Genomic DNA, 27,121 nt, shown 5'->3' with positions numbered 1-27,121 from the left:
TTTTTCTGTAATTTCTCTTTATAAGAAAGAGGAAATAGGATCGTATGTAGAAATTTTATTTTTATATTTAACTCAGGAACAAAAAGAATAGAACTGAGAGAAAACTACCGAGATAACAAAAAAAGATTCCCATTAGTCGAAACTAGAATATTATACATTGTTCATGAAAACGAATTCATTAAAAGCGGATTGTTCACAACCACTAAGCGATTACGATTCTTCAGCATGACGACTCCTAAACCGTATTTGTAATAGCTTAGAAGATGACGGAGAATTTAAAACGAGAGAGTATAAAACAGGATAATGGTAATTAACGAACGAGGACTCTAATTGTAAAGCTTTTCTATCGAGCAACGCAGTAGTCCAAGCAGCATCAGATCCGATCAAAGTTTTGTTCGTAATGATAGCATTCAGGGGAGCAGGCTCATCTTCCGATCCATTGCAGCACAGGACTTGCCATTCAACAGAAGCATTTCGAGGTAATTCTTCCACTAGAGCAATTGAAAGAGGACATTCAATGTTATTCAGTTCTGTAAAGTCGGACCAAATTTTATTTATCAAAGAAGCATCTCTTGAGTCTTTGATGTAAGCCAAACAAGCAACATACTGGTTCGCTTTCATTACCCTTGAGACACGCTTGATGTGTTGAAGGGATAAAACTGCCTCCAAAACTGTATCTTGGGGCTGTAAATCCATAACGGAAGGTATCAATCCAATCTGTCCTGAAATGAATGTGACCCCGTGAACAGAATTGGACTGTGAGTAAGGACCTATATTTGCAGGAGCCCAATAGCTTTGACCTTGAATGTGAAGGGTTCGTTTGTCAGCAGTGTCTGTAGCAATACACGAGAGGGTAATCCGGTGATCATTGCTTAAGGAGGAAGCAATACAAGAACGACTTGGTGGATTGATGAAATTAAAATATTTTTGATAGACACCGTTCAATTCGGAAAATAGGTTCATGGATGATACTATAATGACAACAAAGCAAACATTCTTAGTAGAGTAGGAATGTTCAGCAAGAAGACCTGGTGTCGACACGTTAGTATTATAATCAATTTTTTTCAAATGCACACATACCTTCTAAGCTTTGAAAGAGAGAATCCGCCTCTTCCTCAAAAGAATTATACTCCGTACTTTCTGGTATAACATTTCCTAAAACCAGAAAAGGACCCTTCTTTTCTTTAAAGACACGCTCTCGGACTGGAATAGGAACAGGCTGTACAGGTTCCTCTTCATGATTGTCGTATGCTTCATATTCATTTAGAATCGTTTCGTAGATAGATTGAAAATTGCTTTCTAAAAGATGTTCCTTAGGAACCAATGGTGTCCCAACTGGAACAGGCTTCCAATCGGGCTTTTCCTCTACATGGGCAAGTGCTTTTAAATAGCAGACTTCCCCAGAAGAATGCTCTACAACTTGAGTATCCGTTAAAACGATTTTCTTTTGAAATAAGGGACAGTCTAAAACGAGCGTCTCGTACTCCCCACCCTCACCGCATGGGTGTAGGTCAAATTTCTTTTTTAAAGACATGAGCTTTGGCTGCATTTCCCCTAACGTTTTGTTTAAATCTCTTCTAGTTAATCCAATTGCAGCAACCTTTATCAAAACTGCTTGGAGACCAGATTGGATCATGTCATCTAACAATTTTGTCTGCTCCATTTGCCATAGATAGGAAAGGCTAACAAGGCCCAAACGCTTACATACATTCTCTACACGAGTTCTCTGGTAAGTAGACAATATGGCTCCTGTAGAAACAGCTTCCAAGTCAGGATGACATTCAAGCACATGCTTTAATAGACGATATAAATCTTCCGTTTCATCGTTAATGGTGTAACTATATTCTAAGTTTTGATCGATGCTGCTACCTCGAATTTCTTCTCTATACAAAGGCAGATTTAAACACTCAGCATACAAGGGGATAATATCGTGACCCACACATTGATACATAAAGGAGTCAATTTCATCTAAAGAATAATTAATATTCAGTTCTTTATGAGGCTCCAAAAAGGGCTATTACCTTTTCCTCCTGCAGGGTACAAATTTCCTAAAGCTATAATCTCGTGTCCTAGGGACACACAATGCATCAAATTATAGCAGCTATCTTTACCACCACTAATTAAGCCTACTACTTTCATTATTATTCATGAACTGGTATTTCCAGTAAACTCCTGTTTTTTTTTGTACTGAGCAACCTCTTATTTTCCACTTATACAAGGATGAAATAGCGTTGTTGTTAAATGTCACTAAATGATGTGTATACAAACAGGTATTTGTAAATGAAAAGAGTATGGAAAGCAAAAAAACACAGTGTTAGAAATACGAGGAATAATTAATTTTTATTTTAGAATCATAACGAACCATCTCATTAACCATAACTGAATGACTTGTTCAAAAAATGAATATAGGCTGCAAAAAAAATAAACCAACAATAGATTTCAATCGATCCAAAAAGAAAACAAACAAGGTAATAAAAATTCAGAGTATTTGTAATGTCTAAAACCCTCTGCTAATTACAAGAGAACACACTGTTTGAACTTTGTAATAGCAAACAAACGAGATAACTTTCATATCCAACAGACAACAAAAAAGTCATTACATCATATGCTATATAGCAAGTTAGGTTTTGAGTCAATTCAAGCTAAAGTTTCTTGCAGTTTTCCAAAGCAACGGATTTTTAACCTTTCTTCGGATAGGTTCTGTTTAGCCAGTCATTAAACAGTTTCACCTGTCGAGTAAGCAGTTTTGTGAATGACGGGCCTAAGAACCAACTCGATAATAACTTTCCGTAATCGTTCCGTACAGCACAGATCCATAAAACACCATCATCTTTACCGTCATCTCGATACTTCTTGGAAACAAAATCCACCGATTCATAATAGCCCGCGACTCCTTGCGGATTAGGAGTGAAAATAGGATTTGTGTTTATGTACTGTACTGGTCTTTGTAATACAATAAAAGAATCGGGATCTAACATGACAGAAATAACAAGTTGCTTGTAAATTCGATTCCTACAGAACCAAGGTGTTTTGAACCTATACATCCAGACTAAAAACAGTTAGTGAGATAAGATATTTATATTCTAACAATAAGAATTGCACGTAGTATAATTGGAAGAAGTAGAAAGCTAAAAACGAAATCCTTTCATTGCTTCATCCTTTCTATCTATGTCAAGAACATACCTTCAATCTCATCCTCGATGATAGTTTCTAACTGACTGGCAGAAAATATGAGTGGATCATAGCATTCTTCTTTTTTTATGTGCTCATATAAAAGACCTTTCTAAGCATCTGGTTAGTCTATGTTTCCAACAATGGCCTGTCAAAGTAACACTTGAGGGCAAAACATGCACAGAATATACGTATAATTTGGTTTGGAATCCATTGTATAATATACTTTATATATTCATGAATCTTGGAGTAAACTGCAAAGTGGTTTCACGCTCATGGATTGATCTCATAAAATACATACCTTGAAAGTTTTGAGTGATCTTTTATGCCTCGACACACGTCCATACCAAGTATGATCTCCGCTAGCAGGTGCCTTTTCGTATAAAGCGACACCGTCGTGGTTTCCAAGGGGCTTCCACCTAGGAATCTCCTCGACTAGTTTTAAAGCGTCCTGGATGTGTTTTTCTCGCCAACGTTCAAAATTTGGGTCGGTAGCTTTTAAAACGTAGTTGGAAGTCAGTGGCTGTATCACTTCTGACCCAAAAAAATCCTCTTGCATTCAATTGTGGTGCTTGGTAGTCGGTGACTTTCAGGGTGCCCAATTCAAGTTTAAGAGGTTTCTGAAAACATTTTCAGTCAAAAGTTTTTTATGCGAAATTTTTTATATAATTTATATTTTATCAAATATTCGATAGATGCTTAGACGGTAATAATGCTCGTAACGAGGATCACTAATATGTTGTCAATACGAGCATTCAATATTGCCAGAAAATCCTGCCTAATTTATATAATATTTGACATTTTCTCACAAGCAATTGAGATGAAACCAAAGCAAGATTTTGACCGATTTGCATTGAAATTACCCCAATAATAATTGCCTTACGTATTGACTCATATGCGAAAAAAAAAACCTACTTGTTATAACAAATTTTGATCTTCTTTTTGTTCTTTAACTTGAAAAAGGATTGACTATTCTTTAGCAATCCATCGTCCATATGAAAGCGCTTCTGTTTCTTCTCGTTCACTAGATTATGAACAAGTGAAATCAGAAAGAGAAATTGAAGCTTATTACTTGTCTATGGTAGTCTATGAAACCTAAGGGCTTTCTAAAGTGTGTGCCTCCAATTGCTAACTCTTTTAAAAGGTCGTTTCCGTGTATAAGTATTGTTTGAATTTTTCTGTATTACTCAACTGTCGCTTGTTTATATTGGTATACGTAAGATTTATAGCTTTAATTGCCTTTAGAGTAAAAATGCGAATAACAGGTGCTTATTTATAAAATAGACTCAGCAGTAATTTTATGAACGTCGAATTTGAGGAGTCTATGTCTCTCCGGCCTTTATATTCTAGTCAAAAATTTCATATCGTTGACTATTTTCAAAAAATCCTAATATCGTTTATGGATTATTATCAACTCATCCAATTAACTGTAATGGCTTTTCTCCTTTCTAGTTAGTTGGAAAGGGAATGAATCATCCATTTCCCTTAACTTCAATTCTGTTTTACCAATACTCTTCCATTCTCTTAAGCTCACTCAAGCATAACTAAAATGGTTTACTCTCTCACTTGCTGTTATGTTACCTATACAATTTGGGCTTTATCTGATCAGTTTTTTCCACGAGTAAGAGTTTCTACTATTCCCAAGAGGAATTGAGCGAAAGAAACCAAACCCAAGAGTACTCAGTTACCTTTAACGACTATTTGTGATACTCCAAAACTTCCGGATTTTTCGCTCCCTTCTTCTCCAGGAGGATAAAAATCTTTCTAAATTTCCTCTTTTACAGAGAAAGAAAACCATAATACTACGAAAGGACAAGTCAGCAATCGCTTTTGTTTATGCTTTTCTTCGGCCTCGCTTAATATGAGTCCCACAAAGTAATCTTAATACTTAATTATTAAGTTAATTTTAGCGACATTTAAAGTGGAGGTGTCGGACAGGCTTTTATACTTCTAATAGGCTCATATCCTCTGCAATCTAATTTTTTTATTAAGAACAAGATTAATTATGACTATTGATATCGAAAACACGAGTAGTTACGACTCCAAGCTTTTTCACTCCATAATGATCGGGAATATGGAGCTTCAACATCGCATCGTGCATGCTCCGGCTACCCGATTGCGGTGTCATGAAGATGGAATGGTAATGACAGATTTGGTTAAGGAATATTATACTCAGAGAAGTGCTGTACCTGGGACATTGCTTATAACAGAGTCCATTTTCTCCGGGCTTAAGTCAGGAGGATTCTCTAATATTCCTTGCTTGTACAATGAACAGCATGTCGAAGCATGGAAGCCGATTGTGAAAGGAATTCACGATAAGAAATGCTTTGTATTCATGCAATTTTGGAATCTTCCTGGAGAATTGAAGCCAGATTATCTCGAAGACCAAGAAAGGTTGGAAAATGTTACTCAGGGAGAATGTCCTATGGATCCAACAGGATTGCCGGCAGCCTTGGGAAGCGCTTACTCAATATGTGGGGAATCTCTGTATATTGATAAATATATGTCAAAATTGGATATAAATGAACATATCGCTGAGTATCGCGAGGCCGCTAAACGTGCTGTATTCGGATGCGATGCTGATGGCATAGAAGTTCATCAGGTCAACGGATTTTTACTTGACAAATTCGTTTTGAACGGATTTGGAGAAAAGTGCGATCCGAACTATAGAGGCTCATTAGAAAACCGGGTTCGATTTTGCTTGGAGCTTATTCAGTCAGTTGTGGAAGCAATTGGACAAGAACGAGTAGGCTACCGTATATCTCCATACTCCGATATCTGGAGATCCAAGGATCATGTCGAAGCCCATACATATCTAGTTCAAAGGCTTCGAGAAAACTTCCCAAAGCTTGCTTACCTGCATGTTATAGAGCCTCGGAAATACTGGACAGGTCATGAACAAATTCTTCAAGAAAAAAACTCGCTCGAGTATCAAAAGTTATGGAAACAGCCGTTGTTGAGTGCTGGAGGACATGATCGGGATTCCGCTTTGCAATTGACAACCCAAGACAATGTTTTGGTTGTCTTTGGACGATACTTTTTGGCTAATCCCGATTTACCTTTTCGTCTAAAACACAATTTGCCACTGAATAAATGGAATCGCTCCAAATTTTACGCGAAAAAGAGGCCAGAGGGCTATATTGATTATCCATTTTGCGACGAATTCATCCGTGAAACAGCAAAAGCGGAAAATATCAAGCAAGAAAATGAATCCTGAAACTATTCCTTTTGAAAAATGAACTGGATACATTCTTTTTCTTTCATATATATAGGGAATAGACCTTGCTTCGGACATCCTCTTTTGCGTCAACAAACAAATATCCAGAAAATGATACCATATAATAAGGATATACCTATCTAAAAATACATTGTACTTACTTGATATACTTCAATCATTTTTAATCTATTCTCAGCAATCATTTTTTTTTGGCTTTTTATTTTCACCATATCAAATTATCGTTTATTTTCTTGATATCGTCACTTATTGTTCCCCGAAAGCAAAATGAAAAACATCAAAGTCCACTGAAATTGAAGTCTTTAATGCATATGCAATAAGCTAGAACTAATCATAAAAAAATAAAAGAATAAAAAAATAAAAAGCTGGATAGAAAAACAATGAGTTGAGACTACTCAATTTCGATATGAAAGACAAACCATTCACTCAGAAAATCAACGTCATATAAACAAGAGGGAGAAGAACTTTTTATATTGAATTTAAAGCTTCTTCTTTATGTTTATGCAAGTATTTTAATAGTCATTTTTATAAAATCCAAATGTCAGGTTTACATGCTTTTGGACTTTGTCCAAGTAAACTCTAACTATGTAGGGGATTCCTTATAGCTAAACAAAGCCTCTTGGACCTTTGCTCTACAAACTAGGACCAATAATCAAATATAAGAGTTATCTTTTAAGTAGAATATTAAAGACAGATTTAAGGACAAAAGGTAAGAGCTTGAGCCCTTGGTGAAAGAGTGGGACAAATCAAAAGGATAAAACGTGAATTAAAGCAGAGCTACAAAACTGTAATGACAGACTCGACGAAAAAACGTGTACTAGCCATTGGAATCCCACAATTCGCTACAGCTTCCATTGAAAAATTAAGGGAAAAATATATCTTTGACTTCATCATTCCTGATCCAACTAGTCGAATGGAAACCATTCGTAAAATCCATAAGGCTGCAGAAAAAAATAAGTACGATGCTTGTTTTTGGCTATTTCGCAACGCTCCTATATCTCCATTTACCAAGGAGATGCTTGGTCCTCTAGTCCCTGGCTGTCGCCTGTTCATTACAGGGGCCTCTGGATATGACGATTTAGATGTAGAATGGATGACGGCAAATGGTGCCTATGTCTCTAATGTACCCAATGCTTCTACGGAAGGTACAGCCGTTATGAATCTTTTGCTATTTTTATCTGTTTTACGTGGATCCCGCGAAGCAGAGCAAACTATGCGTTCTGGAAAATGGCACGGAAACCTGCCTTTAATGGAAGATCCTTGTGGTAAAACGGTAGGTATAATAGGAATGGGTGCCATCGGGAAATCGTTTGCACAAAAAATTATTCCTCTTGGTTGTAAGGTAATATATAACAACAGAAATCGCCTCTCTACAGAAGAAGAGACTACTTTGGATATTAAGTATGCAACTCTTGATGAATTACTCTCTACGAGCGATGTGATTAGTATTAATTGTCCTCTCACTCCATCTACGAAAAACTTGCTCTCGAAGAAAGAGTTTCAAAAAATGAAAGATGACGTTTACATTCTTAACACTGCTCGAGGAAGTATTATTGATGAAGAAGCCTTCATCGAAGCGATCCAATCTGGAAAAGTATGTCGAGCGGGCTTGGACGTGTTTGTTAATGAGCCGAATCCCAATCCATTTTGGCTTACATCCGACAAAGTTACTGTTCAGCCTCATTGGGGAGGATTCACTACCTCCACTGTTGCCATGGTCGAAGAAGCCATTTTGAGAAACATTGATACATTCTTTGAAACGGGATGCCCCCTGAGCTATGTTAATAACCCGTTGATCCGAGGATGAAAATGCTTGCTTTCTTTGCAATGATTTTGCAAATATGCAAATCATGAATAACTTACTATGAGCATATATATTTTCTACGATCGTTACGCATATGCATATGACTATTTCTTTGCTAATACTAATGAGTTTACTTTTCAAAACTAGTGTGAACTATGGAAAACTGTTTGCGGACTTTCACAGTGAATTACTTTTTCCATAAGAGAATCTAGGATTTATGAGGGAACTTTTGTTCTTGCAAATATTCTTAATTTTTAAGCTATAATAGATTTGGATTCAAAGATACTATTCTCTTTTCATTATTTACTCAATTTGGATCTTTCACATATACAATTAAATCTCATAACACTAAAGACATTATAAGAGTCCTTTCAGCAAGGCGTTGTTACAAAGAATAATGTAAGGAATAGTGTAAGAAAGTAATAACTTCCTGAATGATTTGATTCTGTTTTTATGGCTACATTATCCTGGGAAGAATCTATCATATACAATTTCAATAAATAATTAATAAGTTTCGTCTTTCAACAACTCTATAGATGGTATGCCTCATTATAGTTGATTTCTAACAGAAAGCTAGAATACACAAGAGTTTGAGGGGTTTTTTTTATTACTGTGCTTTATCACTCTCTCATTCGCTCACATAGCATGAAGCTTACAAAGCTTATAAAAACGTTCTGATATTTAAATTTTCTTTTCAAGTTTTTATGCGACATCTTTCTTTGGAAATTCAACTCTATACTTGATATTTTCATATGCTATCCAAACCGTCTTATCGCTAATTCACTTTCATAAGTCTCGACATTACAAACTCATATCAAAATTATACTTCTTGCGTGCCATAACCATACTGCTTTTCGGCAAATGCCCATTCAGAGGAAACAGACTGGTTGGTTTGGAAATCGATGCCATCTGCTGTAATGGTAGCAACGCTAAATTTGTTCAAACTTCTTCCATCACGATAGTAAAGGACACGAATACAGTCATCTATGGTAGCGCGAGCACGCTCCTTTGATAAAGTTTTCCAGCGGTCGTCGTCCGTCACCTTACGCATCAACGGAAGAGCAAGATGGATAGCAAATCCGGTAGCAATCGCAGGTGCAGTATAGGTGTTACCACGCAAATCAGCAAAAGCCACAAATGGTTCCTTTTGACTGCCATCGACACCGGCAACAATGGCTTGGTTCCAATAAGGATCCATTTTATTACGACGAGCATAAAATACTCTAGACAAGTATTCATGGATATGAGAGGGTTGCAGGGCATAACCATCTCCATAGTTGCTTTCTTTAATCTCAAGATCCTCAAGAATTCGTTGTAGATGTTGGTAATCTGAAACGTCGCCTCCAATACCGACGATTGTATTGTTTCCGACCTTTGTGAGACGCTCTACATCAAAAAAGCGAGCCAAAGATCCATAAGATGCTAAATTATCAGCAGCAATCATAACACCATCTGCGAATTTCAATGCAATTACGGAGGCACCTGTTACAATAGGTTGTGTTGTTCGTGAAATCACTGGAGCAGCATTTTGTTGAACATCACTGGATGTAGGAAAGAAAACATTTTTAGCTGGCTTGCCCCATGGCTCTGTTAGTTCTAAAAAACTCATTTTTGTATGAATGAGGTAGTGTTGGTTCTTGGCAGGTCTCTCCAACCACCAAACCCTTACTACCTATACGGAGAATGGAATCGAAATCCGCTGATTAAACTGAATTATGAGCTCAAAATTCATTTGTTTATTTGTAACTTTTAATATTATAAATTTTGTTAATGTGGATCAGTATCTTTATTATGTGAACGGCATTTTAAATAGACATGTCAATGTTTTTAATCTCTTTAGGCGTTTCCTTTGGAACATTCGAACGATAGCAACAGCCCTCGTAAGTTACTATCAAATATTGAGATAGATTTCAACGGAGAGAAGGAAAATAATGTCCCTTCCTGAGTTTAAACCAGGTTTTTCTTCATTTTGCACGACAAACACTGCTCCTTCATGTCTTAACATTGAGAACTAAAGCTTACGATCTTTCTCTCGATGTTGAATTTGACATCTTCATGCGTTTCTTTAAACTGTAACGCTTTACAGGTTTTGAAGGTGAATCGACCCGAAATATGTCTAAAAATAGCTTGATGCAAGAAGGTTCTAATCACAAGAAGCTTGAAATTAAGCATTTGAAGAACCATTGTAAAACTAGCTACTGACTCTTTGTCCAAGAATGTATTTTTGGCATTCCTCCGTTATTTCAAAGTCAAAGTCCGGATCATCCCTTACAATTTGTTTATTTACTGCTTAATTATTTATATTTCGCTATTTGTTTTTCCAAAACGACGATATTTGGGCAAATATAGTCGGATCTGTTTGTTTGTTTACGATTCACAACTTTGTACATATATATAGGCTGTCTCAGGTTTTCTTTTTCTATTATTTCCGATTACAATTATATTTGGTGTTCATAAATCCTACACTATGAAGATCACTGAAGCTACTTCGGTTATACTCTGCTCTCTCAAGGAGCTAGTTAAATCTTGCGAAACACTATTTACTAAATACGCCATCCAACCTTTCAAATCTTTCTTCTTCAATACATCTAAACCAGAAGAAATGCCCGAATGCATGGATACACCCACAGCTATTGATGAACCCGCCGTTGCTATTGAGGACGCTGAAAGCAGTAGTCAAGTATACAAGGAAGTAGAGACCACCCATGCTGCCTTGTTAAAATCAGAAGCTGTAAATGAAATCAAAATAACTTGCAAAGGTTCTTTTAAAAATAATAATCAAATTCACGATGATAATTCCAATGATGTTGATTCAATTATCCCTTCAATCGAAAGTGAAAACGTTGTTTATTTAAGCAACAAATCCGCCGCAGACCGTTCGTCTTCTGTTGCAACTGATGCTATACCTAATATGAAATTATCAACATCTTTTTCAAGCCTTTCCTTAAACGAAATTGATCCCGTGGATCCCAGTCTCATTGAACAATCCCTTATGAAGATCTTATATAAGGACGTTAGTCCCTTTAATACCGAGGAACAAATTGCTGTTGGAGTTTCCAACAATACTACACTAGAAGTTGATCATTTGCTTAAAGATACAAGTACAAATTTTACCAAGAAAAATGTTTTAACTGAGAACACGAACATGAATGGAGAATTTAAAATTAAAGGGAAATCCAATATGGACGGTAGCCAAACATGTCAAGATAAGCATTCAGCACTGAAATTGCCTTTTGATGATATGAATTTTGAAATTGATACTCAATATGACTTACTAAACAAAAACGTCTTTCTCGCTGTAGCGGAACCTCTATATATCTCATCATCAAACAAAAATTACGAAGAACGACGAAATGAAAAGCAAGATCTATATGAGAACGACATTGGCATGTTTGAGATTATTCCTTTTTCTTCCAGTGACATGGAGGGTGATTTGACGAGTAAAAGCGATCAACTTTGGACGGTCAAGGCCGAGTCAATGTTTTTGCAAGACGAAAATCTTAATTCTGATGAATTGATTGAATCTCATTCTACTAAACTTACACAAGAGTTGCCTTACTCAGAAAAAATCTCTGAATTACTATACGATGACCTAGAGCATGGAAGTACGGAATCGGATGTTAATATACTTACTTTAGGCGATACTGTACCAAATCTTACCCAAGAACTGCCTTGCGTAGAAACACTGTCTGAATTATTGTATAATCCCATTGAGCATGAAAACACAAAGTTGGATGTTTTCATACAAAGGACAAATGATGCTGAACCGGAGCTTACAAATCTTGAAATCAATTTTAACAAAGAATCTCTCTCAACTCCTAGTCTGGATTCATATATGTCACCAACAAAAACAGCTCTTTCATATCTGATTCTGGGTCATGTTATATATTATATATACCTATCCATTCAATGGATGTTAAGTTCAACAGCAAGACCATTAATTTTTTCCGCTTTACTCTTTATGTTTGTCTTCACAAGAATCCTGAAAGCTGAAACTCTACAAAACTACTCTACTAGTCAAACCGTTAAATTCTATTTAAATCTTGTGACTTTAGGGACCCATTCTGAAAATTAATGAGTATTATTATACAAAAGCTTCACAAAGGAAGCAAATTTCGAAACTTCTTTGTCTATGAGAAGGATTGGACCGGACCGGATGAATCGAATATAGGAGATATTTCTTTCATCAAATAGTTTCTTATTAAACTCATTATAATAATTTTTAATGCTATTTTAAAGAACAAGTGAATAAATAAATAATATAAACAATAAAAAGTTTCATATAAATATCTTTTTTAGTAAGATAGTATACGGTGAACACCAGATGTCAAACGTTCTTTACTGATAAGTTACCTCAACATTAGTCAAAGATTCGTAAACTTCTTGAAGTACGTTTCGACGATTTTCGACGGCAGTGGCCTCCAAGGGGACATTAAGTGGCTTTGGACACCACATTAGGATATTGCCGCTCATATCCCCTGTGAAGCATTGCTCTTTGCCTGGGCGATGGGCTACACAATTGATACGTTTCAAAACATGCGTTGATAAGCGGTGAACAAAGGAGCCTTCTAAGAGATTAATCAAAGCCAAAGATCCATCGTCATTTGGGAACAGAACGTACGTATTAGCGTTCTTTACGGGAGTAATGATATGAGGGTGAACAGCAAAAGAGGTTGTCTGGTTGTGTATAACAGGTCCAAAGTCACGCAAGGTATTTAGTCCTGTTTCCATGTCCCAAACTCTTATACGATCGTCAGTTCCACAGCTAACAAGGAAAGAACCATCATCAGTCCAAGCCAATCCATTTACGGTACCATAATGAGATCTCCCAGCCTGTTCTGTTGGCTTCGTTTTGTTATGCACATCTAAACAAGCAAAGCTAGCAGAAGCTTTTCGGATGTCCCATAGCCGAACAGTACCATCAGCCGATCCAGAAGCCAAGACATAATCATTTTTCGGACACCAAGAAACAGATAATACATTCCCTGTATGACCTATTAAACTGTGAGTATAACTACCGCTCTGCATATCGCATAAACGGATAGAACTGGATCGATAAGCGGCTATAAGTTTATTAGAAAAGCAAAGAAAGAAAGAAAAGAGATGTGTTACAACATACCAGCAATTAAACAGTGCGACGCGATAGGTGACCAGGCGTGCGAATAAACAATATCACCTATATTAAAAGAATACGCTTCCTGTTCATTATTAGCAAAGTTTGGCAAACAGAATACAATACCTGTAAGGTGGCCGCGTCCCAAACTTTTAGAGTATGATCGAAAGAGGAACTAGTGAATATACCATTATCGAACGGAAACCAATGAAGATCAGTAATTCCAAACTTATGACTGGAGCGTCTACAAATATTAGTAACTGATTCTGGCGAACGAAGTACAAGACGTACGCTGGAATGGCGTTATATGTATCCATAACGGTATTCTTTGTTTCGTTTAGATCAAGAGATTCAAAGTTCCAAACGTTAATTGAAGAATTGGCGCCCCCAGAAATCATACTTAATACGATTTGTAAGTAAAAAAATACATCATCATCTAGTACCAACTTACAATTGATGTGTTGTATTGTCTATAGACAGTGCATTTACAGAGCCAAGGAGGCCAGCACCATGTCTCCTTTTGATTGTTTTATTTTGCGCCAAAGTCATTGTTTGTAAACGATGCTGAAGCAATTGGCGTCGGAAGGACGCATTTGATTCTGTCCGTCAATATTCAATTCAGAACTTCAAAAACAACTTTAGAATATACCCTGTCCCCATTCTCTGGCTAAAAGAAACGTATTCATTCAGAATGTTCGAATGTTTTGCAACAGTACTATAGACGGTAAAAATTCACTCAATCTCCATGGAAAACTTAGCTTTATAGAATTGACCAAATAAAAAGTATTTAGAATTTACAGCAAGAGCTTCCCTCTAGGTATCTTAAAATCTCCAAGATTTCCTTTGCTTTGCAAATTCACGTTCTCTTTATATTATGGTTTTCTATTTTAATGCTAAATTTATTGCCTTTTTTTTTTTTTTTTCCAAAAAAAGAACTGTTTATAGAACAGTTTAAAGTAGAAACTCTGAACCACTTATAGGTACAGTGAAGACGCACCCAACTCCAGAAATTTCAACCAACATGTCTGTTATCGAGATTAGGTCACATCAACACTGGATTTCAACTATTCCAAAGTCGGGATTTCTTGCTGTTGACTGTTATGCAGACTGGTGTGGTCCGTGTAAAGCGATTTCACCTGTTTTTTCACAACTGGCAAGCAAGTACTCAGGTCCTCAATTTGTATTTGCAAAAGTTAATGTAGATGATCAAACACAAATTGCCTCGAGCCTTGGAGTTCGTGCTATGTATGTTTCTCGCTCTTTTTTACGGTTATTACTAACATTATAGGCCCACCTTTATTTTCTTTGAGAATGGCAAACAAATTGACATGCTACCGGGAGCTAATGCGCAAGCACTTAAAGAAAAAGTAGCGAACATTGCAGGAAAGCTGAACGGAGGTAGTGCTGGTGGCTCTACATCTACTAACGGCTATGGTAATCTCAGAAGTTGTATTGAGAATCCTCAACTAGAATGTTTAAATCAAAGCGACGAGCATCACCTTCGTAACGCTCTTGATTTAGATTCTTCCAGTTACTTGGAGTCTGACGCTGATGAGCAACTGATGATATACATTCCTTTCTTGGAAGCTGTAAAGATACATTCGCTGTCTATTACTCCTGTTAAAGAAAACTTAAGTAAAGCACCGAAAACTATAAAGCTCTTCATTAATCTTCCTACTGTTCTCTCGTTTGAGGACGCTGATTCCTTCCCTGCTACTCAGATCATAGAAGACATTGAGTATAAATCTGATGATGAACCTATTAATATCCCTTTAAGATTTGTTAAATTCCAACGTGTGAACTCATTAGTTATCTTTGTCTCCTCTAATGTTGGGGATGAAGAAACTACCCAAATTGGTCGCTTTGAATTATTTGGTGAATCCGTTGGCGATTCAAGCAAGTAAGCTATAGAAAACTGATGCTAAAGTACTGCAATGCAAGAAGGAGGTTCATTTCAACACTATATTATAATCCAAGCAACTTTGTTCTAATGCGATACTGATATACTTTAAAATATGACTGAAATAGTTGATGCTGAACACTAAGAGGCTTATTTACCATTTGAGTTACAGTAGAAGAAGAAACGGATCGGTTTGTAAAGTAAAATGAATCAACAAAAATCCATTACGTAGAAATACCAGAAAAAGTATCGCTTTACTGAGTCTATATTTTATTTTTCTATTATCCTGGTAACCCGAAAAGAACTTTTATACACATAAAAAACTTAAAGTCAAAAAAGCAAGCTAAGGCGCCCGTTCCCATAATTGGATGAGGCTTTCTCCTAAATTAATCATGTCACTGCTGATTTCTTCAACATATAAATCCTGTATTTGGTACCATTTGTTCGATGCTGGGTTTCGTAGCTGTACCCGAAAGACATGCGTTTCTCCATCAGCTGACAAAACCGATTCATAAACGATGTTTGCAATAAGATTGTACCTTGGTGAAATTTTTGGATGTGACTTTAAGAACGAATCGTCAATAAATGGACTCATATCTAGGTTATCGAGAGGAAATGTGACAATGGTAGGATTTCGTTCAGTAAAGTAGTTATTTTTCATGAAACGTTTCATATGGAATAATAGATATGGCGGCGTGTTCATCAGGTGAAACCGCCGACGCATGCCACTTAACTCCTGAGTTGTGACGCCGTTATACTTTTCTAATAACTTTACCAGTTCAACTTGAGGAATAATGTTTCCTTCAAATTCATCTTGAAATAAAGGCCTCGGAGGCAGATTCAATGTAAGGTACAGATATGGGACAACATCCGTTTTGATGACTCGGTCTCCTTCAAATACTACGTGATCTCCATTTTGTGTATGTTGGCGAATTTTTTGAGATTCAACACGCACGTGACCTTGGAAATTGTAGTGAATGATTGAAGTTGGCTTCTCAATCGTTGACTTTTTCCCACCTAATGAAACATGCAAAGTATTCAGGAGCCATGATAAAAACTCTAGCGGATCTTTTTGTTCGTTCATTGAGTACTTTTTATGGGATAAAAGAGTTACCTCGTGAATTAACTCTTGAGGAGAAACATGTCCTTTAAATGCTTTGGGGTTCCATATTTTACGGACTGTAATTGCTAATCGCTGAATAACTTGAGAACAGCCATCAAAGTTGTTTAATAACAAATAGTTTCGTAAAGGCTTTACATGAGAAAGTAAATGAAGGATGACGTTGAAATAATCATTGCTTTTTATGTTGTTGAGTCCGACAAAGCCTACGAGTTCAGGTTAGCATGGAGTCAAAGGGAAAATCATAAGGTTTATAATGGTCTTCCTGGTTGGTAAACTTACCTGGTACATAGGGTTTATGCATCAGATCATAACTGACCTGAGGAACACGGTCCAGTTTAGCAACTTCTTCGCGAGTATATGTGGGCTTCATAACATAAGCAATATCGTGCAAAGCACTAGATTCTACTTGATATGACTCCGGTAAAATATAGAACTTCAAAGTAGAGCAGTTCACGAACACATGATGATTGTCATTCAAAGCGTGAAAGTATGCATGAGAAGAGGGACCTCGTCCCTGAAAATACCTTCCGCAAACTAAACAAGCATAGACACTGAGATTTGTAAGGCTGACGGAACATACTTTTTCGAAATCGAAGTCTAGTAATTTACGATTGATCTAAGCAACCTAGTTAGTATTCATCGGCCATTAGTTACTCAGCTTCTTACAGTATCTAAATAAAGGTCGCTTGAAATTGGCTTGTATTTCTTCACTGAAGCAGTAGTAGCAGTTTCATTGTCCTTAGAAGTAGCCTCAGAAACTTCGTCAACTTTCTCTCTTTTTCTCATGGAATCCGCATCTTCATCCTCCAAAGGGCGTTTTAAAGATTGTTTATTCTTATTAATTTCCGACGCTTGCATTCTAGCAACCTCTGTTTAATCTAACAGACGAATCGCAGAGATGGGTACTTCAGCTCCCTCAACGTGACTCTCAAGCCTAAACCAAATTCGTAATACTACAATAAACGTTCTTTTCTAGGTTTGTTTTTAATACCTTTTTTCTTTTTTTTATAATTTATTAACAGTTTAGGCAGTGGAATCTAGTTTTATAGATCCTGTGAGAGCAAAGAGCTTCTTCCCATCTTTTTGGAATTTGCGTAGGCAATTGCCTTTTATATTCCTGGCTTCATTGAACATAAACTTTTTTAATTATAACAAATTAAGCTAAGGAAGTTGAAATCAGTTAGAAAGCCACTTTTCCTGCTTTTCCGTTTGCTATGGAATGGTATGTTCAAGCCTCCGTTGTTGTCTCTAACTCAGAAATAGCATTGATAGAAACATTCGAAGGGAATCTCTTCGTAAACTAGGCTCTCTTCCAACCCATGGATGGTCTTTCTTTGAGAAAATATGTCATCAAAACTCTGAGCTCTTAAAAAGAAACGATTTCCTTTTCCACCTTGAAAGAATCGAAGATACAGTTTTATCGATATGTGCGGTAAGCCTTGAATCTAGGGACCTAGAGGAGGCTAGGATTCTTTATGGTCAACTTCAGTTTTACTTAAAAAAGTATGTATTTCTCGAAGGGAATGAAAATTTGGAAACCACGTTGTCTTCGTTGGATGATTCCTCTTTTTGCAAAATTTTCCCTGTGTCTTCAAAGTGTGTTCCGTCAATTCTAAACGGAATGCTTTCTCTAGCCAAGCAACACGAGGAAATAGCGGCTTGTGTCATTTCTCTTTTAGATTCTATTATTAAAACTTTTGAGTCCCTAATCATTGAAGGAACAACAGATTCTACGTCCTACATATTGCGAAGAATCTTTTATGCTTCTCATCTTTCTTTCATTTTAAATGAAATTGCTAAAAATTGCGAGGAAATGCAAATTGAAAGTATATGTCTATGGATTCTTGAAGTCTGTACGAATATACTTTCCTCTGATGTTCTTCCACAAACAAAACTATCAGCCAATTCTCTTTTCGTTCAGCCATCTCCTTACTACCATGGGTTCGGCTTAAAATACTTTTTATATCTTTCTTCCGTGTCTGCTTTGGTAAACGCTGCAACGTGTTTATGGTTAGGAAATTGTGCATTGTTTTGGGATATTGGTTGTTCTCGTCCTTCCTCTCCTGAAGAAAAAACCTACTCTAGTCAATTTCAATCGCTTCTACAATTATCTGAGAAATTGCTTTCGAATAGCTATACTTCTAAGTTACAAGGACAAGTTTCTGTACCTTGTGGGTTGTTCTTTGTTCTTGCCTTGAAACTAGCAATTTTGAGTTCCGCCTATGTTGGATTTGTTCCTTACGTATATTGTGAGTGGATTGACCTCTTACTCCAAAATATATCTGACGGACCCGAGACTCTTCCTCATTTGATCGATGTGATGGCTTCTTTAGCATGCGTCTTTCCCGCACAATTACAATTTAATTTAATGCGCTTGCGGTTTATTGCAATTTATGCTCCGCGTAGTGATGAAGATTCAATTGTATACGCGAAACTGGCATCTCAAAAATTGGCACATTTGTTCAATTACTCATCCAAAGATGCCGCCATCACTTCAATCTACCAATTAGTGAACTTACTGTCTCCTCTTGATACAGCAGATAGTTTTTTTTCCCTTTCCAGGGAACACATGAACATGGAGGGTTTTGCGCATCCTTCGCATAAACTTCCAACAAATACTCTGCCAATTTATATGAATATAATAGACTCCGGACGTGAGATTGCTCTGTTAATGAACGATGAAAAGATTCATGGACTAGCTATTTCCTTGTTAATTCAAAAGTTTTCGCGAAATTTTGACCCAAGGATTAGTGCTAAAATAATATGTGCTTTAGCCGATATATCAATTAAAGCAAATGAGCGCAACTTCTTCATTCTGATTCAGTTTTATTCTATTCAACACAAAATGCTGACAAAACAAATGGACGAAAAATTAGCTTTGGCAATCTTTCAATCACGCCGTCTAATTGCCAATGGGACAGAGCCGCACTCTTATAAACGACTAGACTTGCTAAAAAGCTTATTGGAAGAAATAATACAAGTGGGTATTGTTCGCGATACCCCTTCCGATCAATTAAGCGGATACTACACTGCCTTCGCCTACGCCATTAAGGCGCTAAGTTATTGTATTGACCAAATCTCGTGGGAGAATTTACCAAAAGATGAAAATTATCCAGCGCTTTTCAGGGATATGTGGTTCACTATCGTTTTAAATAGGTTTCGGTTTTCAATTGACTTAAGTGAGACTTTAAGCCCGGAACTTGAACAAATTGCCCGTAACTCTCCTCTTCTTGTTTTTGAAGATTTTGGAAATAATTTTGAAAGCAATTTGGAACTAAACACTGTTTTGAGAAGTCATATTGAGCATTCTGTAAGTATTTTATCGTTGCACGTCATTAACATCATAGGTTTTATCTCGAATCAAGTCAGAATTGACTTCTATTGCAAACGTGGATTTAAAGTCCTTAAATGTGTCCGAAATTTGCTTTCTATCCGCTGTCCTTCTACTCGAAGGACTACGCTGTAAAACTAGTCGAATATCCGCCCTTGTCGAATATTTGAGTGATCCTACGTTAGGATCAAGCCACTTGCCTCAATTCATTAGAGCCATTGCACTCCATGTAAGTTTTAAATATTTTCTAGCGGACTAACATGATAGAATTTATCAATTTTTGTGGACTCTCTCTTTCGTGTTAAGCGACTTCATCAAAGTAATGTTAAAGAAATTCAAAAGCTTCTTTGTTTATGCTGTCATAGAATTGATTCCGTTCGACGGTTGGCTTTGGAATGTACTACTTTTGTCTTGCATAACCTACCTCATCTGCTTGGCACTGCTGATATATTGTACAGTATTTTAGAATTACTTACTCTTCTTTGGAAGGCCAGAAACGAGGAATGTCATAATCAGTATATTCCTAAGCTTCAGTATTGTTCTCCGAAGTTAAAGCTTACAATTGTTTTGTCTGATATTTACGATGTTCGTGAGAGGGTACTCTCTGAATTTAAAAGCAATGCTACAGATTGGATAACAGTCAGTTCCAAATCTATTCCAAGGCCACTAAAAAATCTGTTACAGTCTTATCTCGCTGATTTTGAAGACGTCGATGATCTAGAACTTGTCGAGCTTGGAAGGTCACTTGCTGTCGAAGTTGGGATTAAAACTCCAAGCTTTGATCGTGAAAACTGCGTTCTCTCGTCTTTTGGGAATTGGATTCCAGATTTCAGTTCTGAGTTTATGGCTGATTACACAATACGCCAACGATATGCGCATGGTATGTCTTCAATATCTAGGGTTTCCTTTTCGATAATCTTGCTAATTGAACTTAGAAAATATAACCTTAAACATGGAAGGTGACATGAGTGCCGACAAGGTTGACCTTGTACTTCTTCAAAAATCTAAACTTTTTGAGCAAAACCTATCACTTTTGAACGATTTGGAAAATGACACTCAACGAAATTTAATATCGCCCCAGAAGCTTCGTAACGATATCCGCAAGGCTGCCGCTCATGCGGTGCATGAATCGACATATGTATGTTTGAATTTCGAAAATATGTTTTATTAACATTCTAGCTGTTTTCAATACTTGCAAGGAAAATCATACGGATTCCTTTTATCGAGTTCAGCCAAAAATCTATGAAACTTGGGATTACTTTATGGAATTGGATGATGAACGAAGTTCCATTTTTTAGCCCTTATATTGTGCTTAACATCATTCGTAACTGGAAAAACGAAATCTTGAAGGAAAAGAGAGGGTTTTTCTCAACAGCAAGAGCTAAATCGCCATTAGCTTTGCCAATGACATATTCTCCGACTGAGAGATCATCTTTCATATCTTATAAGAGTAAAGTGAAAGCACAGATGATCCCTCACCTACTGTTGTTAGAGCTCATGTCCGGCATTTTTGAAGGTCTTTGGTATAGTGATCGTCAAAGTGCTTTTATCATTATTCAGTTCTTGGTGTTTGTATTGAAAAAGATTCGTGCCTTGGAGTTTAGTCGCAATGCATTAGCACGGGAACTTCACTTTAAATTTATTTCTTTTGGGTTTAAAATTGCTGAAAATTTACTAAACACATCATTAGGTTCTAGGTATTATAACCTCTGCTTGGATGCTGCCTTATGCTGGTTTACAGAAACACCAGCATGGACATATGGGGCAGATAAACTTAGTGTTGCGGCGGAAATTTCGATTATGCGGAGTCTATGTGCAAAGTTGGAAAACTTCTTAAGTCGTTACCCTCTCAAAGGTAATGAATTTTTTTGTAGTACATTTTTTAACAATTGTCTAGACTCTACGATCAAGAAGCAAAATCTCCTAATAATTTTATTGAAAAATGAAATGTATAGATTGTATACTTGGATTACACCTGTTACATATGGAAGGAATTTGATAATGATTGATCCGATACCGGAAAGCTTTTGTTCAAGTTCGGCGATTACTTCAGAAATGCTACGATTAGCTTGGAGAATCTCCCCTGCTATCGTTTTGTATATTCCAAAACGCTTCATTGATGATTCATTGATAGATATGGTGGCTAGCTTTATTTTAGCTGATCCTGCTTCGTGTCTTCATTATGAAATCTCTATGGACTATTTATTTGAAAAATTCCCTGACGGTAACTTTCCTCTGGATAGGAAGTACCTTTTGTATTGGGATCCTGTTTATCCTGTTAATGGTCCGGTTTTGTTTAAGCCGAAAATCAGATGGAATCCGCAATTACTACAATACACGGTACGCTCTATGGAAAGTTATCCAGTTTCCGTCATGTTTTTTTATGTACCTCAGATTGTGCAGTCTCTTCGGTATGACAAAATAGGTTATGCTGAGAGTTTTATACTTGAAGCTTCGGGTGTATCACAATTATTTGCCCATCAAATTTTATGGAATATGAAAGCAAATATATATAAAGATGAAAGTGGTACTGTTCCTGATTCTATAAAACCAATTTTGGATCGTGTCATGAACAAAATGATAGCTTCCCTTTCTGGTGATGACAAAAGCTTTTATGAACGAGAATTCTTTTTCTTTAACGAAGTTACTTCTATCTCCGGTAAACTTAAACCATTTATCCGAAAATCAAAACCAGAGAAGAAGGTATGTCTACAGCAGTGCATTGAAATGCTTATCTAACCACAATAGGCTAAAATTGATGAAGAGATGAGGCAAATTAAACTCGATGTAGGTGTTTACTTACCTAGCAATCCTGATGGTGTAGTGATTGGAATAGATAGAAAATCTGGAAAGCCTTTGCAAAGTCATGCCAAAGCACCGTTTATGGCTACTTTTAAGATTCAAAAAGAAAAGGTCATTAATCCAGACCCAGAAGAAGAAGCCGTGAATGGAGATGAAGTAGAAAACAATCATCAAAAGCAAACTTATGAAGTTTGGCAATCAGCTATTTTCAAAGTCGGTGACGATTGTCGGCAAGATGTACTAACGTTACAATTAATTGCTATCTTTAAGAATATATTCAACTCTGTGGGTTTGGATGTGTATTTATTCCCTTATAGAGTTACTGCTACCAATCCTGGTGTACGTAAAACTTTAAGCGAAGGCTTTTTATTAACCTATTACTAGTGTGGTGTTATCGATGTGCTACCAAATTGCATATCTCGAGATATGCTTGGACGTGAGGCTGTTAATGGCTTATATGACTATTTCATTACTAAATTTGGTGGTGAGGACTCTATAGCATTTCAAAAAGCTCGCAGCAATTTTATTCAGAGTATGGCGGCTTATTCCGTTATTACATATCTTTTGCAATTCAAAGATAGACATAACGGAAATATCATGATAGACGATCAGGGACATATATTACATATAGGTAAGGACTCATGCGATGAGTAATGATAACTAACATGGTAGATTTTGGATTTATTTTTGATATTGCACCTGGTGGAATTACATTTGAAAGTGCTCCATTTAAGCTGACTCAAGAAATGATTGCTGTGATGGGAGGTAATAACAAAACACAACCATTCCAATGGTTTCAAGAGCTATGCGTTAAGGCCTTCTTAGCATCCCGTCCTTATGCTAAGTCGATTTGCCAAGCCGTCGAGATTATGTTGGACTCCAGTCTTCCTTGCTTTAAGGGACAGTTGAGTATTACGCATACTTTAGAACGGTTTGCCTTGGATATGAATGAAAGGCAGGCTGCAAATCACATGCTACATTTGATTGATCAGAGTTACAATAACAAACGAACTCTTATGTATGATCAATTCCAAAAAGCGACCAACGGTAAGTAAACGAAAACAAACATTTCAACATCAGCAATTACTAATCACATCTTTAGGAATTCCTTATTGATTTTAGTCTTTTATGTTCTTCAATGTTAAGAAAGTTAACCTAATGCCTCCTGATGGATTGGTAAATATCACAACTGAGCGAATGATTAAATACACACAAAAATCGAGTTTTAGCTTAAATTATTGTTTTATACTGCGTTGGAAAAATTATTAATTATTATCGTATAGAATTGTTGAACAACCAGTACAGGGCTATCACTGTAAACTAAGTTAAAAGCAAATCAGTATTGAGCAAAGAGGTAAATATAAAATTAAAGAAATTATCTGATTTCTTGGTATAAAGGCCTGTCATTGAGGTCCTATTTTTTCAGTTATATAAGTTCCGAACGCGCTACGCGTAACTTGGATTCTACTAATACTTGACAGCATGAAACAAAGAACTGAAACCACCACTTCCAATGAATCTAAGTATGTAGAAACGTTAAATTATATGAATTAAACTAATTCCAAAAAGTTCTGACATGATTGAGCGCGTTTTGGAAGAATTGAGCATTAAACACATGGAACGATGCATCAGAAAACGCGACCAAATTGAACAAGAGTTTACAAAGCAGATAGAATATGAAAAATCGCAACTAACGACGGAAATGAAACTTTTACAAAACAAAAAGTATGAGGAAAGCAGGCAACAGCCAGTGTTATTATTATGCAAATAATAAATATTGACAGATAAACAGTGAGGAAAATGTTCAAAGAAAAATGAGTCGTTTAAGTGAGTTAAGATCTCGTCGGCAGCTTTTGGAAACTCAAAGGGAAGCTCTAGGAAAGCAGATTCGCCAAGAACTGGGACAATACCTTGAGAAGCTGCAAACACTTGTTGAGTCAAACTAATGAAACCATGATATCAGTAAAAGCACAGTAAGGACTGTGAACAGTATGTTAAATATAAGTCGTTTTGTACAAATTATCATCATTGCATGAATCGTCGGCAAAAAAAATCCTCGTTCTGTGACAGTAAAATCGAGCTCATAGAGAAGTACTTCGGTAATATTCTTGTACAGGAATGACAGATCGGAAAAAGGCTTCTAGCTTGTCATCGAGCTTCTCCAACTTGATCCGTTTGGCCTTGTTCTCCGAAATAAGAGTTGCTTTTCGTTTGAGTAAATCTTGTTTGAGACCAGATAGCCGCTGGCGTTCTTTTAGCTCGTCTTGAAGTCTTGCTATCATGACTTCATGATCAGTTGCATTTTGTAATTCAGAATGATCTTTTAGAAATTCTTCCTTAGACATTAGTGGAAGCTGGGTATACAGGTGTCTAAATGATGAATGTCAGCGAATAGCATTCAAGAAACATACATACTCTTTGCCATGATAATCTTTAATGATTGCATTTAAATGTAATTTCTGATATTGTAACGCTTGCAAATTTACTAAAGCTTGTTCAAGAGCAGCACGATGTTCAGAAGTTGCTCCCTTTGCTCTTTGAAGTTGCTCATATGATTCACGATTAACTGCTCTCAAAAGTAAAAGTCTAGCAGAAAGCTGTTTTTTTATTTCGTGAGCTCTTTGTTGGCCGTTTACTGGATCTTCATTCTTGTTACTGTGAATCTGCAAACACAAACGCTTTGCAGATTCCAACGTTTCTAAACACTCAGCTACTGCATTTTCTGACATTTCAGGAAGCTAATAGGCGTCACAGAGTGCCAAATTTGACGAAGTTTGAGAACTTTACTTTTCGTTGGTGGAATTGAAGAATTTGTCGACGCTCTCTACTCCTTCAGTTTTCTCCTATAATCTTTTCAACGGTGAATCGCCCTTAGTGAGAAGGAATAAATAGTCTTTTTTTTTCTTTGTTTTGTAGTTAATCGTATCCAGTTTCTTAAATCGAATCGATTTTTGAAAAAAGAAAAAAAAAATATCAAGAGTTATCGAACGGGAATTGGGAAAAGGGAAAAGATTGGGGAAAAAGGTTTCATTAGACATGAGAATCAATCAAAATACGAGCATTGACTGTGGAAATTTGGTTTTGGTTCCCTATCTGGAGCGGCATGTGTTGAAATATCACAACTGGATGAAAAATCCAAAATTACAAGAATTGACATGTTCTGAGCCCTTGACATTGGAAGAAGAATTTCAAATGCAAAAATCTTGGTTGGAAGATGAAGACAGTAAGTAATGTTGGTCTTGATAAACACTGAAAAGTTTTTCATTGTGTTTCATTCTATCAAGGATCATATTTGCTTTTGCTTTTCTTTTATTTTATTAACTGAAAACATTGGTTAGAACTCACATTTATTGTGATTTACAGGCAAGGAGTAGAAAATAAGAAGCCTCAAATTCTTCATGAAATCCTATTTCATCGCAATGAGGATATGATTGGAGACGTAAACATGTTTTTAACAGAAGGATATGAGGAAGTCGAGGACGATCCAGCAGCGGCAGAGGACGAGAATCAAAATAGTAGTACTTATACCCAGGGTGAATTGGAGCTCATGATTGCGAAACCTGAATATCGAGGAAAAGGCTTGGGGACAACTATTGCTGAAGCCTTTTTGTACTACATGGAAGTGAGTGGACTTGTTGCAAGCAAGGGAATTGCAAAATACATCATCAAGGTTGGTAGCAAAAACGTGCCAAGCCTACGCCTATTCAAGAAGATAGGATTTCAGCAAACAAAGTATGTAGCTTGTTTTGATCAAGTGGAGATGGAAAAGCCCTTACATTGAGCCTTTAATTGCTCTTCCTGCAGAAAATCTTGGATGAACTTAGACATCGACTATACTTACTTACTATAGAAATCAACAGAAATTAATTGACACTGATACCAAAAGATTTACAAGCTGTATAAAAGATGGTTTATGCAACGTTAAAATACATACAATTACGATACTATAGCCATAACAAAAACCTTGTCAGAACACACAAAATGATAGTCAGCATAAAAACCAATGATCGTGATGCGATCACTTTTTATTAAGTGTTCTATTCAGCTTGAGCCTATTTATGCCTTCTTTCCAACCTCAGAAACAGTCAAGTCTACACAATATGTTAGTACGTTTGCTTATATTGGCTTCCTTTTTCTCCTTCAACAACAAGTCGTCATAAATCATCCTACACCTCAAAAGACGTTGTCGAAGGACTTGCTGAAAAATAAAAAAGCTTCGTTTACATACCAGGAGGGAGAGATTGGCGGAGCTTCTCAGCTTTCTTGGCATCAGCAACAACCAAAGTGTACAAGTACTTAGAGCAGCGAAGCTTGAACTTAACATCCTTGTTTTGGTTCTTCTTGATGCGGGCAGAAGTAGCGTCCTTTCTGCGAGCGATTTCCAAGAATTGCTTAATGTCGTTGATTTGACGAGGCTATTTCAAAGTTAGCTTTATATTCCTTCTTCCGAAAGAGTATATGCACAAGCAGCTTCATTCGATCATTTGACGAAATTTATCTTCTATTTACGCTACGCATATCTCTTCTTTTGACGCTTTCTTACCATTTTGTTAAGCTTGGTGAAAGACTGGATTTGACAGAAATTTCCGTTTTACCAAAATTTATGTGACTGTTCAAATTTGGAAGAAAGCTTCAAGGACGT

General features: G+C 36.6%; 14 protein-coding genes across 14 annotated transcripts; 7 read left to right on the top strand and 7 right to left on the bottom strand.

Annotated features, from left to right (window-relative positions):
* Nucleotides 1-35: 35 nt before the first annotated feature.
* On the bottom strand, nucleotides 36-2,186 carry SPOG_01367 (endoribonuclease). The gene is made up of 3 exons (XM_013170055.1): nucleotides 2,022-2,186; nucleotides 1,081-1,968; nucleotides 36-1,028 (listed from the first exon to the last, which is right to left on the bottom strand). The coding sequence occupies exons 1-3, from the start codon at nucleotides 2,137-2,139 to the stop codon at nucleotides 211-213; spliced, it is 1,824 nt and encodes a 607-aa protein (XP_013025509.1). The 5' UTR covers nucleotides 2,140-2,186; the 3' UTR covers nucleotides 36-210.
* Nucleotides 2,187-2,321: 135 nt separating this feature from the next.
* SPOG_01366 (DUF3074 family protein) lies at nucleotides 2,322-3,812 on the bottom strand. The gene is made up of 3 exons (XM_013170054.1): nucleotides 3,473-3,812; nucleotides 3,184-3,283; nucleotides 2,322-3,049 (listed from the first exon to the last, which is right to left on the bottom strand). The coding sequence occupies exons 1-3, from the start codon at nucleotides 3,728-3,730 to the stop codon at nucleotides 2,679-2,681; spliced, it is 729 nt and encodes a 242-aa protein (XP_013025508.1). The 5' UTR covers nucleotides 3,731-3,812; the 3' UTR covers nucleotides 2,322-2,678.
* Nucleotides 3,813-5,176: 1,364 nt separating this feature from the next.
* On the top strand, nucleotides 5,177-6,388 carry SPOG_01365 (NADPH dehydrogenase; the record flags this gene model as incomplete). Its single annotated transcript, XM_013170053.1, has 2 exons — nucleotides 5,177-5,311; nucleotides 5,348-6,388. The coding sequence occupies 2 exons, from the start codon at nucleotides 5,177-5,179 to the stop codon at nucleotides 6,386-6,388; spliced, it is 1,176 nt and encodes a 391-aa protein (XP_013025507.1).
* A 471-nt stretch (nucleotides 6,389-6,859) lies between these two features.
* SPOG_01364 (glyoxylate reductase) lies at nucleotides 6,860-8,603 on the top strand. Its single transcript, XM_013170052.1, has one exon. The coding sequence runs from the start codon at nucleotides 7,197-7,199 to the stop codon at nucleotides 8,211-8,213; it is 1,017 nt and encodes a 338-aa protein (XP_013025506.1). The 5' UTR covers nucleotides 6,860-7,196; the 3' UTR covers nucleotides 8,214-8,603.
* Nucleotides 8,604-8,802: 199 nt separating this feature from the next.
* Nucleotides 8,803-9,852, bottom strand: SPOG_01363 (20S proteasome component beta 7). The gene has a single exon (XM_013170051.1). The coding sequence runs from the start codon at nucleotides 9,817-9,819 to the stop codon at nucleotides 9,031-9,033; it is 789 nt and encodes a 262-aa protein (XP_013025505.1). The 5' UTR covers nucleotides 9,820-9,852; the 3' UTR covers nucleotides 8,803-9,030.
* SPOG_01362 (uncharacterized protein) lies at nucleotides 9,853-12,477 on the top strand. The gene has a single exon (XM_013170050.1). The coding sequence runs from the start codon at nucleotides 10,678-10,680 to the stop codon at nucleotides 12,283-12,285; it is 1,608 nt and encodes a 535-aa protein (XP_013025504.1). The 5' UTR covers nucleotides 9,853-10,677; the 3' UTR covers nucleotides 12,286-12,477.
* Nucleotides 12,358-14,706, bottom strand: SPOG_01361 (ERCC-8 DNA repair). The gene is made up of 6 exons (XM_013170049.1): nucleotides 13,973-14,706; nucleotides 13,775-13,922; nucleotides 13,615-13,722; nucleotides 13,450-13,567; nucleotides 13,330-13,408; nucleotides 12,358-13,273 (listed from the first exon to the last, which is right to left on the bottom strand). The coding sequence occupies exons 1-6, from the start codon at nucleotides 14,007-14,009 to the stop codon at nucleotides 12,549-12,551; spliced, it is 1,215 nt and encodes a 404-aa protein (XP_013025503.1). The 5' UTR covers nucleotides 14,010-14,706; the 3' UTR covers nucleotides 12,358-12,548.
* Nucleotides 13,733-15,556, top strand: SPOG_01360 (thioredoxin-like I protein Txl1). Its single transcript, XM_013170048.1, has 2 exons — nucleotides 13,733-14,568; nucleotides 14,612-15,556. The coding sequence occupies exons 1-2, from the start codon at nucleotides 14,345-14,347 to the stop codon at nucleotides 15,225-15,227; spliced, it is 840 nt and encodes a 279-aa protein (XP_013025502.1). The 5' UTR covers nucleotides 13,733-14,344; the 3' UTR covers nucleotides 15,228-15,556.
* SPOG_01359 (ubiquitin carboxy terminal hydrolase Ubp10) lies at nucleotides 15,473-17,272 on the bottom strand. The gene is made up of 3 exons (XM_013170047.1): nucleotides 17,013-17,272; nucleotides 16,626-16,962; nucleotides 15,473-16,549 (listed from the first exon to the last, which is right to left on the bottom strand). Exons 1-3 carry the CDS (start codon nucleotides 17,202-17,204, stop codon nucleotides 15,567-15,569), a joined length of 1,512 nt encoding a protein of 503 aa, XP_013025501.1. The 5' UTR covers nucleotides 17,205-17,272; the 3' UTR covers nucleotides 15,473-15,566.
* SPOG_01358 (phosphatidylinositol kinase) lies at nucleotides 17,261-23,851 on the top strand. Its single transcript, XM_013170046.1, has 12 exons — nucleotides 17,261-17,322; nucleotides 17,374-17,568; nucleotides 17,610-19,656; nucleotides 19,694-19,906; nucleotides 19,945-20,557; nucleotides 20,613-20,815; nucleotides 20,857-21,532; nucleotides 21,575-22,380; nucleotides 22,426-22,818; nucleotides 22,864-23,110; nucleotides 23,152-23,526; nucleotides 23,582-23,851. The coding sequence occupies exons 2-12, from the start codon at nucleotides 17,561-17,563 to the stop codon at nucleotides 23,593-23,595; spliced, it is 5,595 nt and encodes a 1,864-aa protein (XP_013025500.1). The 5' UTR covers nucleotides 17,261-17,322; nucleotides 17,374-17,560; the 3' UTR covers nucleotides 23,596-23,851.
* On the bottom strand, nucleotides 23,735-25,300 carry SPOG_01356 (THOC5 protein). Its single transcript, XM_013170044.1, has 2 exons — nucleotides 24,895-25,300; nucleotides 23,735-24,849 (listed from the first exon to the last, which is right to left on the bottom strand). Exons 1-2 carry the CDS (start codon nucleotides 25,206-25,208, stop codon nucleotides 24,561-24,563), a joined length of 603 nt encoding a protein of 200 aa, XP_013025498.1. The 5' UTR covers nucleotides 25,209-25,300; the 3' UTR covers nucleotides 23,735-24,560.
* On the top strand, nucleotides 23,962-24,425 carry SPOG_01357 (meiotic recombination protein Rec27; the record flags this gene model as incomplete). Its single annotated transcript, XM_013170045.1, has 3 exons — nucleotides 23,962-24,002; nucleotides 24,049-24,204; nucleotides 24,272-24,425. The coding sequence occupies 3 exons, from the start codon at nucleotides 23,962-23,964 to the stop codon at nucleotides 24,423-24,425; spliced, it is 351 nt and encodes a 116-aa protein (XP_013025499.1).
* On the top strand, nucleotides 24,951-26,362 carry SPOG_01355 (GCN5-like N-acetyltransferase). The gene is made up of 2 exons (XM_013170043.1): nucleotides 24,951-25,702; nucleotides 25,818-26,362. The coding sequence occupies exons 1-2, from the start codon at nucleotides 25,516-25,518 to the stop codon at nucleotides 26,258-26,260; spliced, it is 630 nt and encodes a 209-aa protein (XP_013025497.1). The 5' UTR covers nucleotides 24,951-25,515; the 3' UTR covers nucleotides 26,261-26,362.
* Nucleotides 26,331-27,116, bottom strand: SPOG_01354 (60S ribosomal protein L38). Its single transcript, XM_013170042.1, has 3 exons — nucleotides 27,023-27,116; nucleotides 26,708-26,894; nucleotides 26,331-26,570 (listed from the first exon to the last, which is right to left on the bottom strand). The coding sequence occupies exons 1-3, from the start codon at nucleotides 27,023-27,025 to the stop codon at nucleotides 26,536-26,538; spliced, it is 225 nt and encodes a 74-aa protein (XP_013025496.1). The 5' UTR covers nucleotides 27,026-27,116; the 3' UTR covers nucleotides 26,331-26,535.
* Between the last annotated feature and the right edge of the window lie 5 nt (nucleotides 27,117-27,121).

Source organism: Schizosaccharomyces cryophilus, assembly GCF_000004155.1.
Source record: "Schizosaccharomyces cryophilus OY26 unplaced genomic scaffold supercont4.8, whole genome shotgun sequence".
Classification (NCBI taxonomy): Eukaryota; Fungi; Ascomycota; class Schizosaccharomycetes; order Schizosaccharomycetales; family Schizosaccharomycetaceae; genus Schizosaccharomyces; species Schizosaccharomyces cryophilus.
This window is presented reverse-complemented; position numbering and strand designations above follow the sequence as displayed.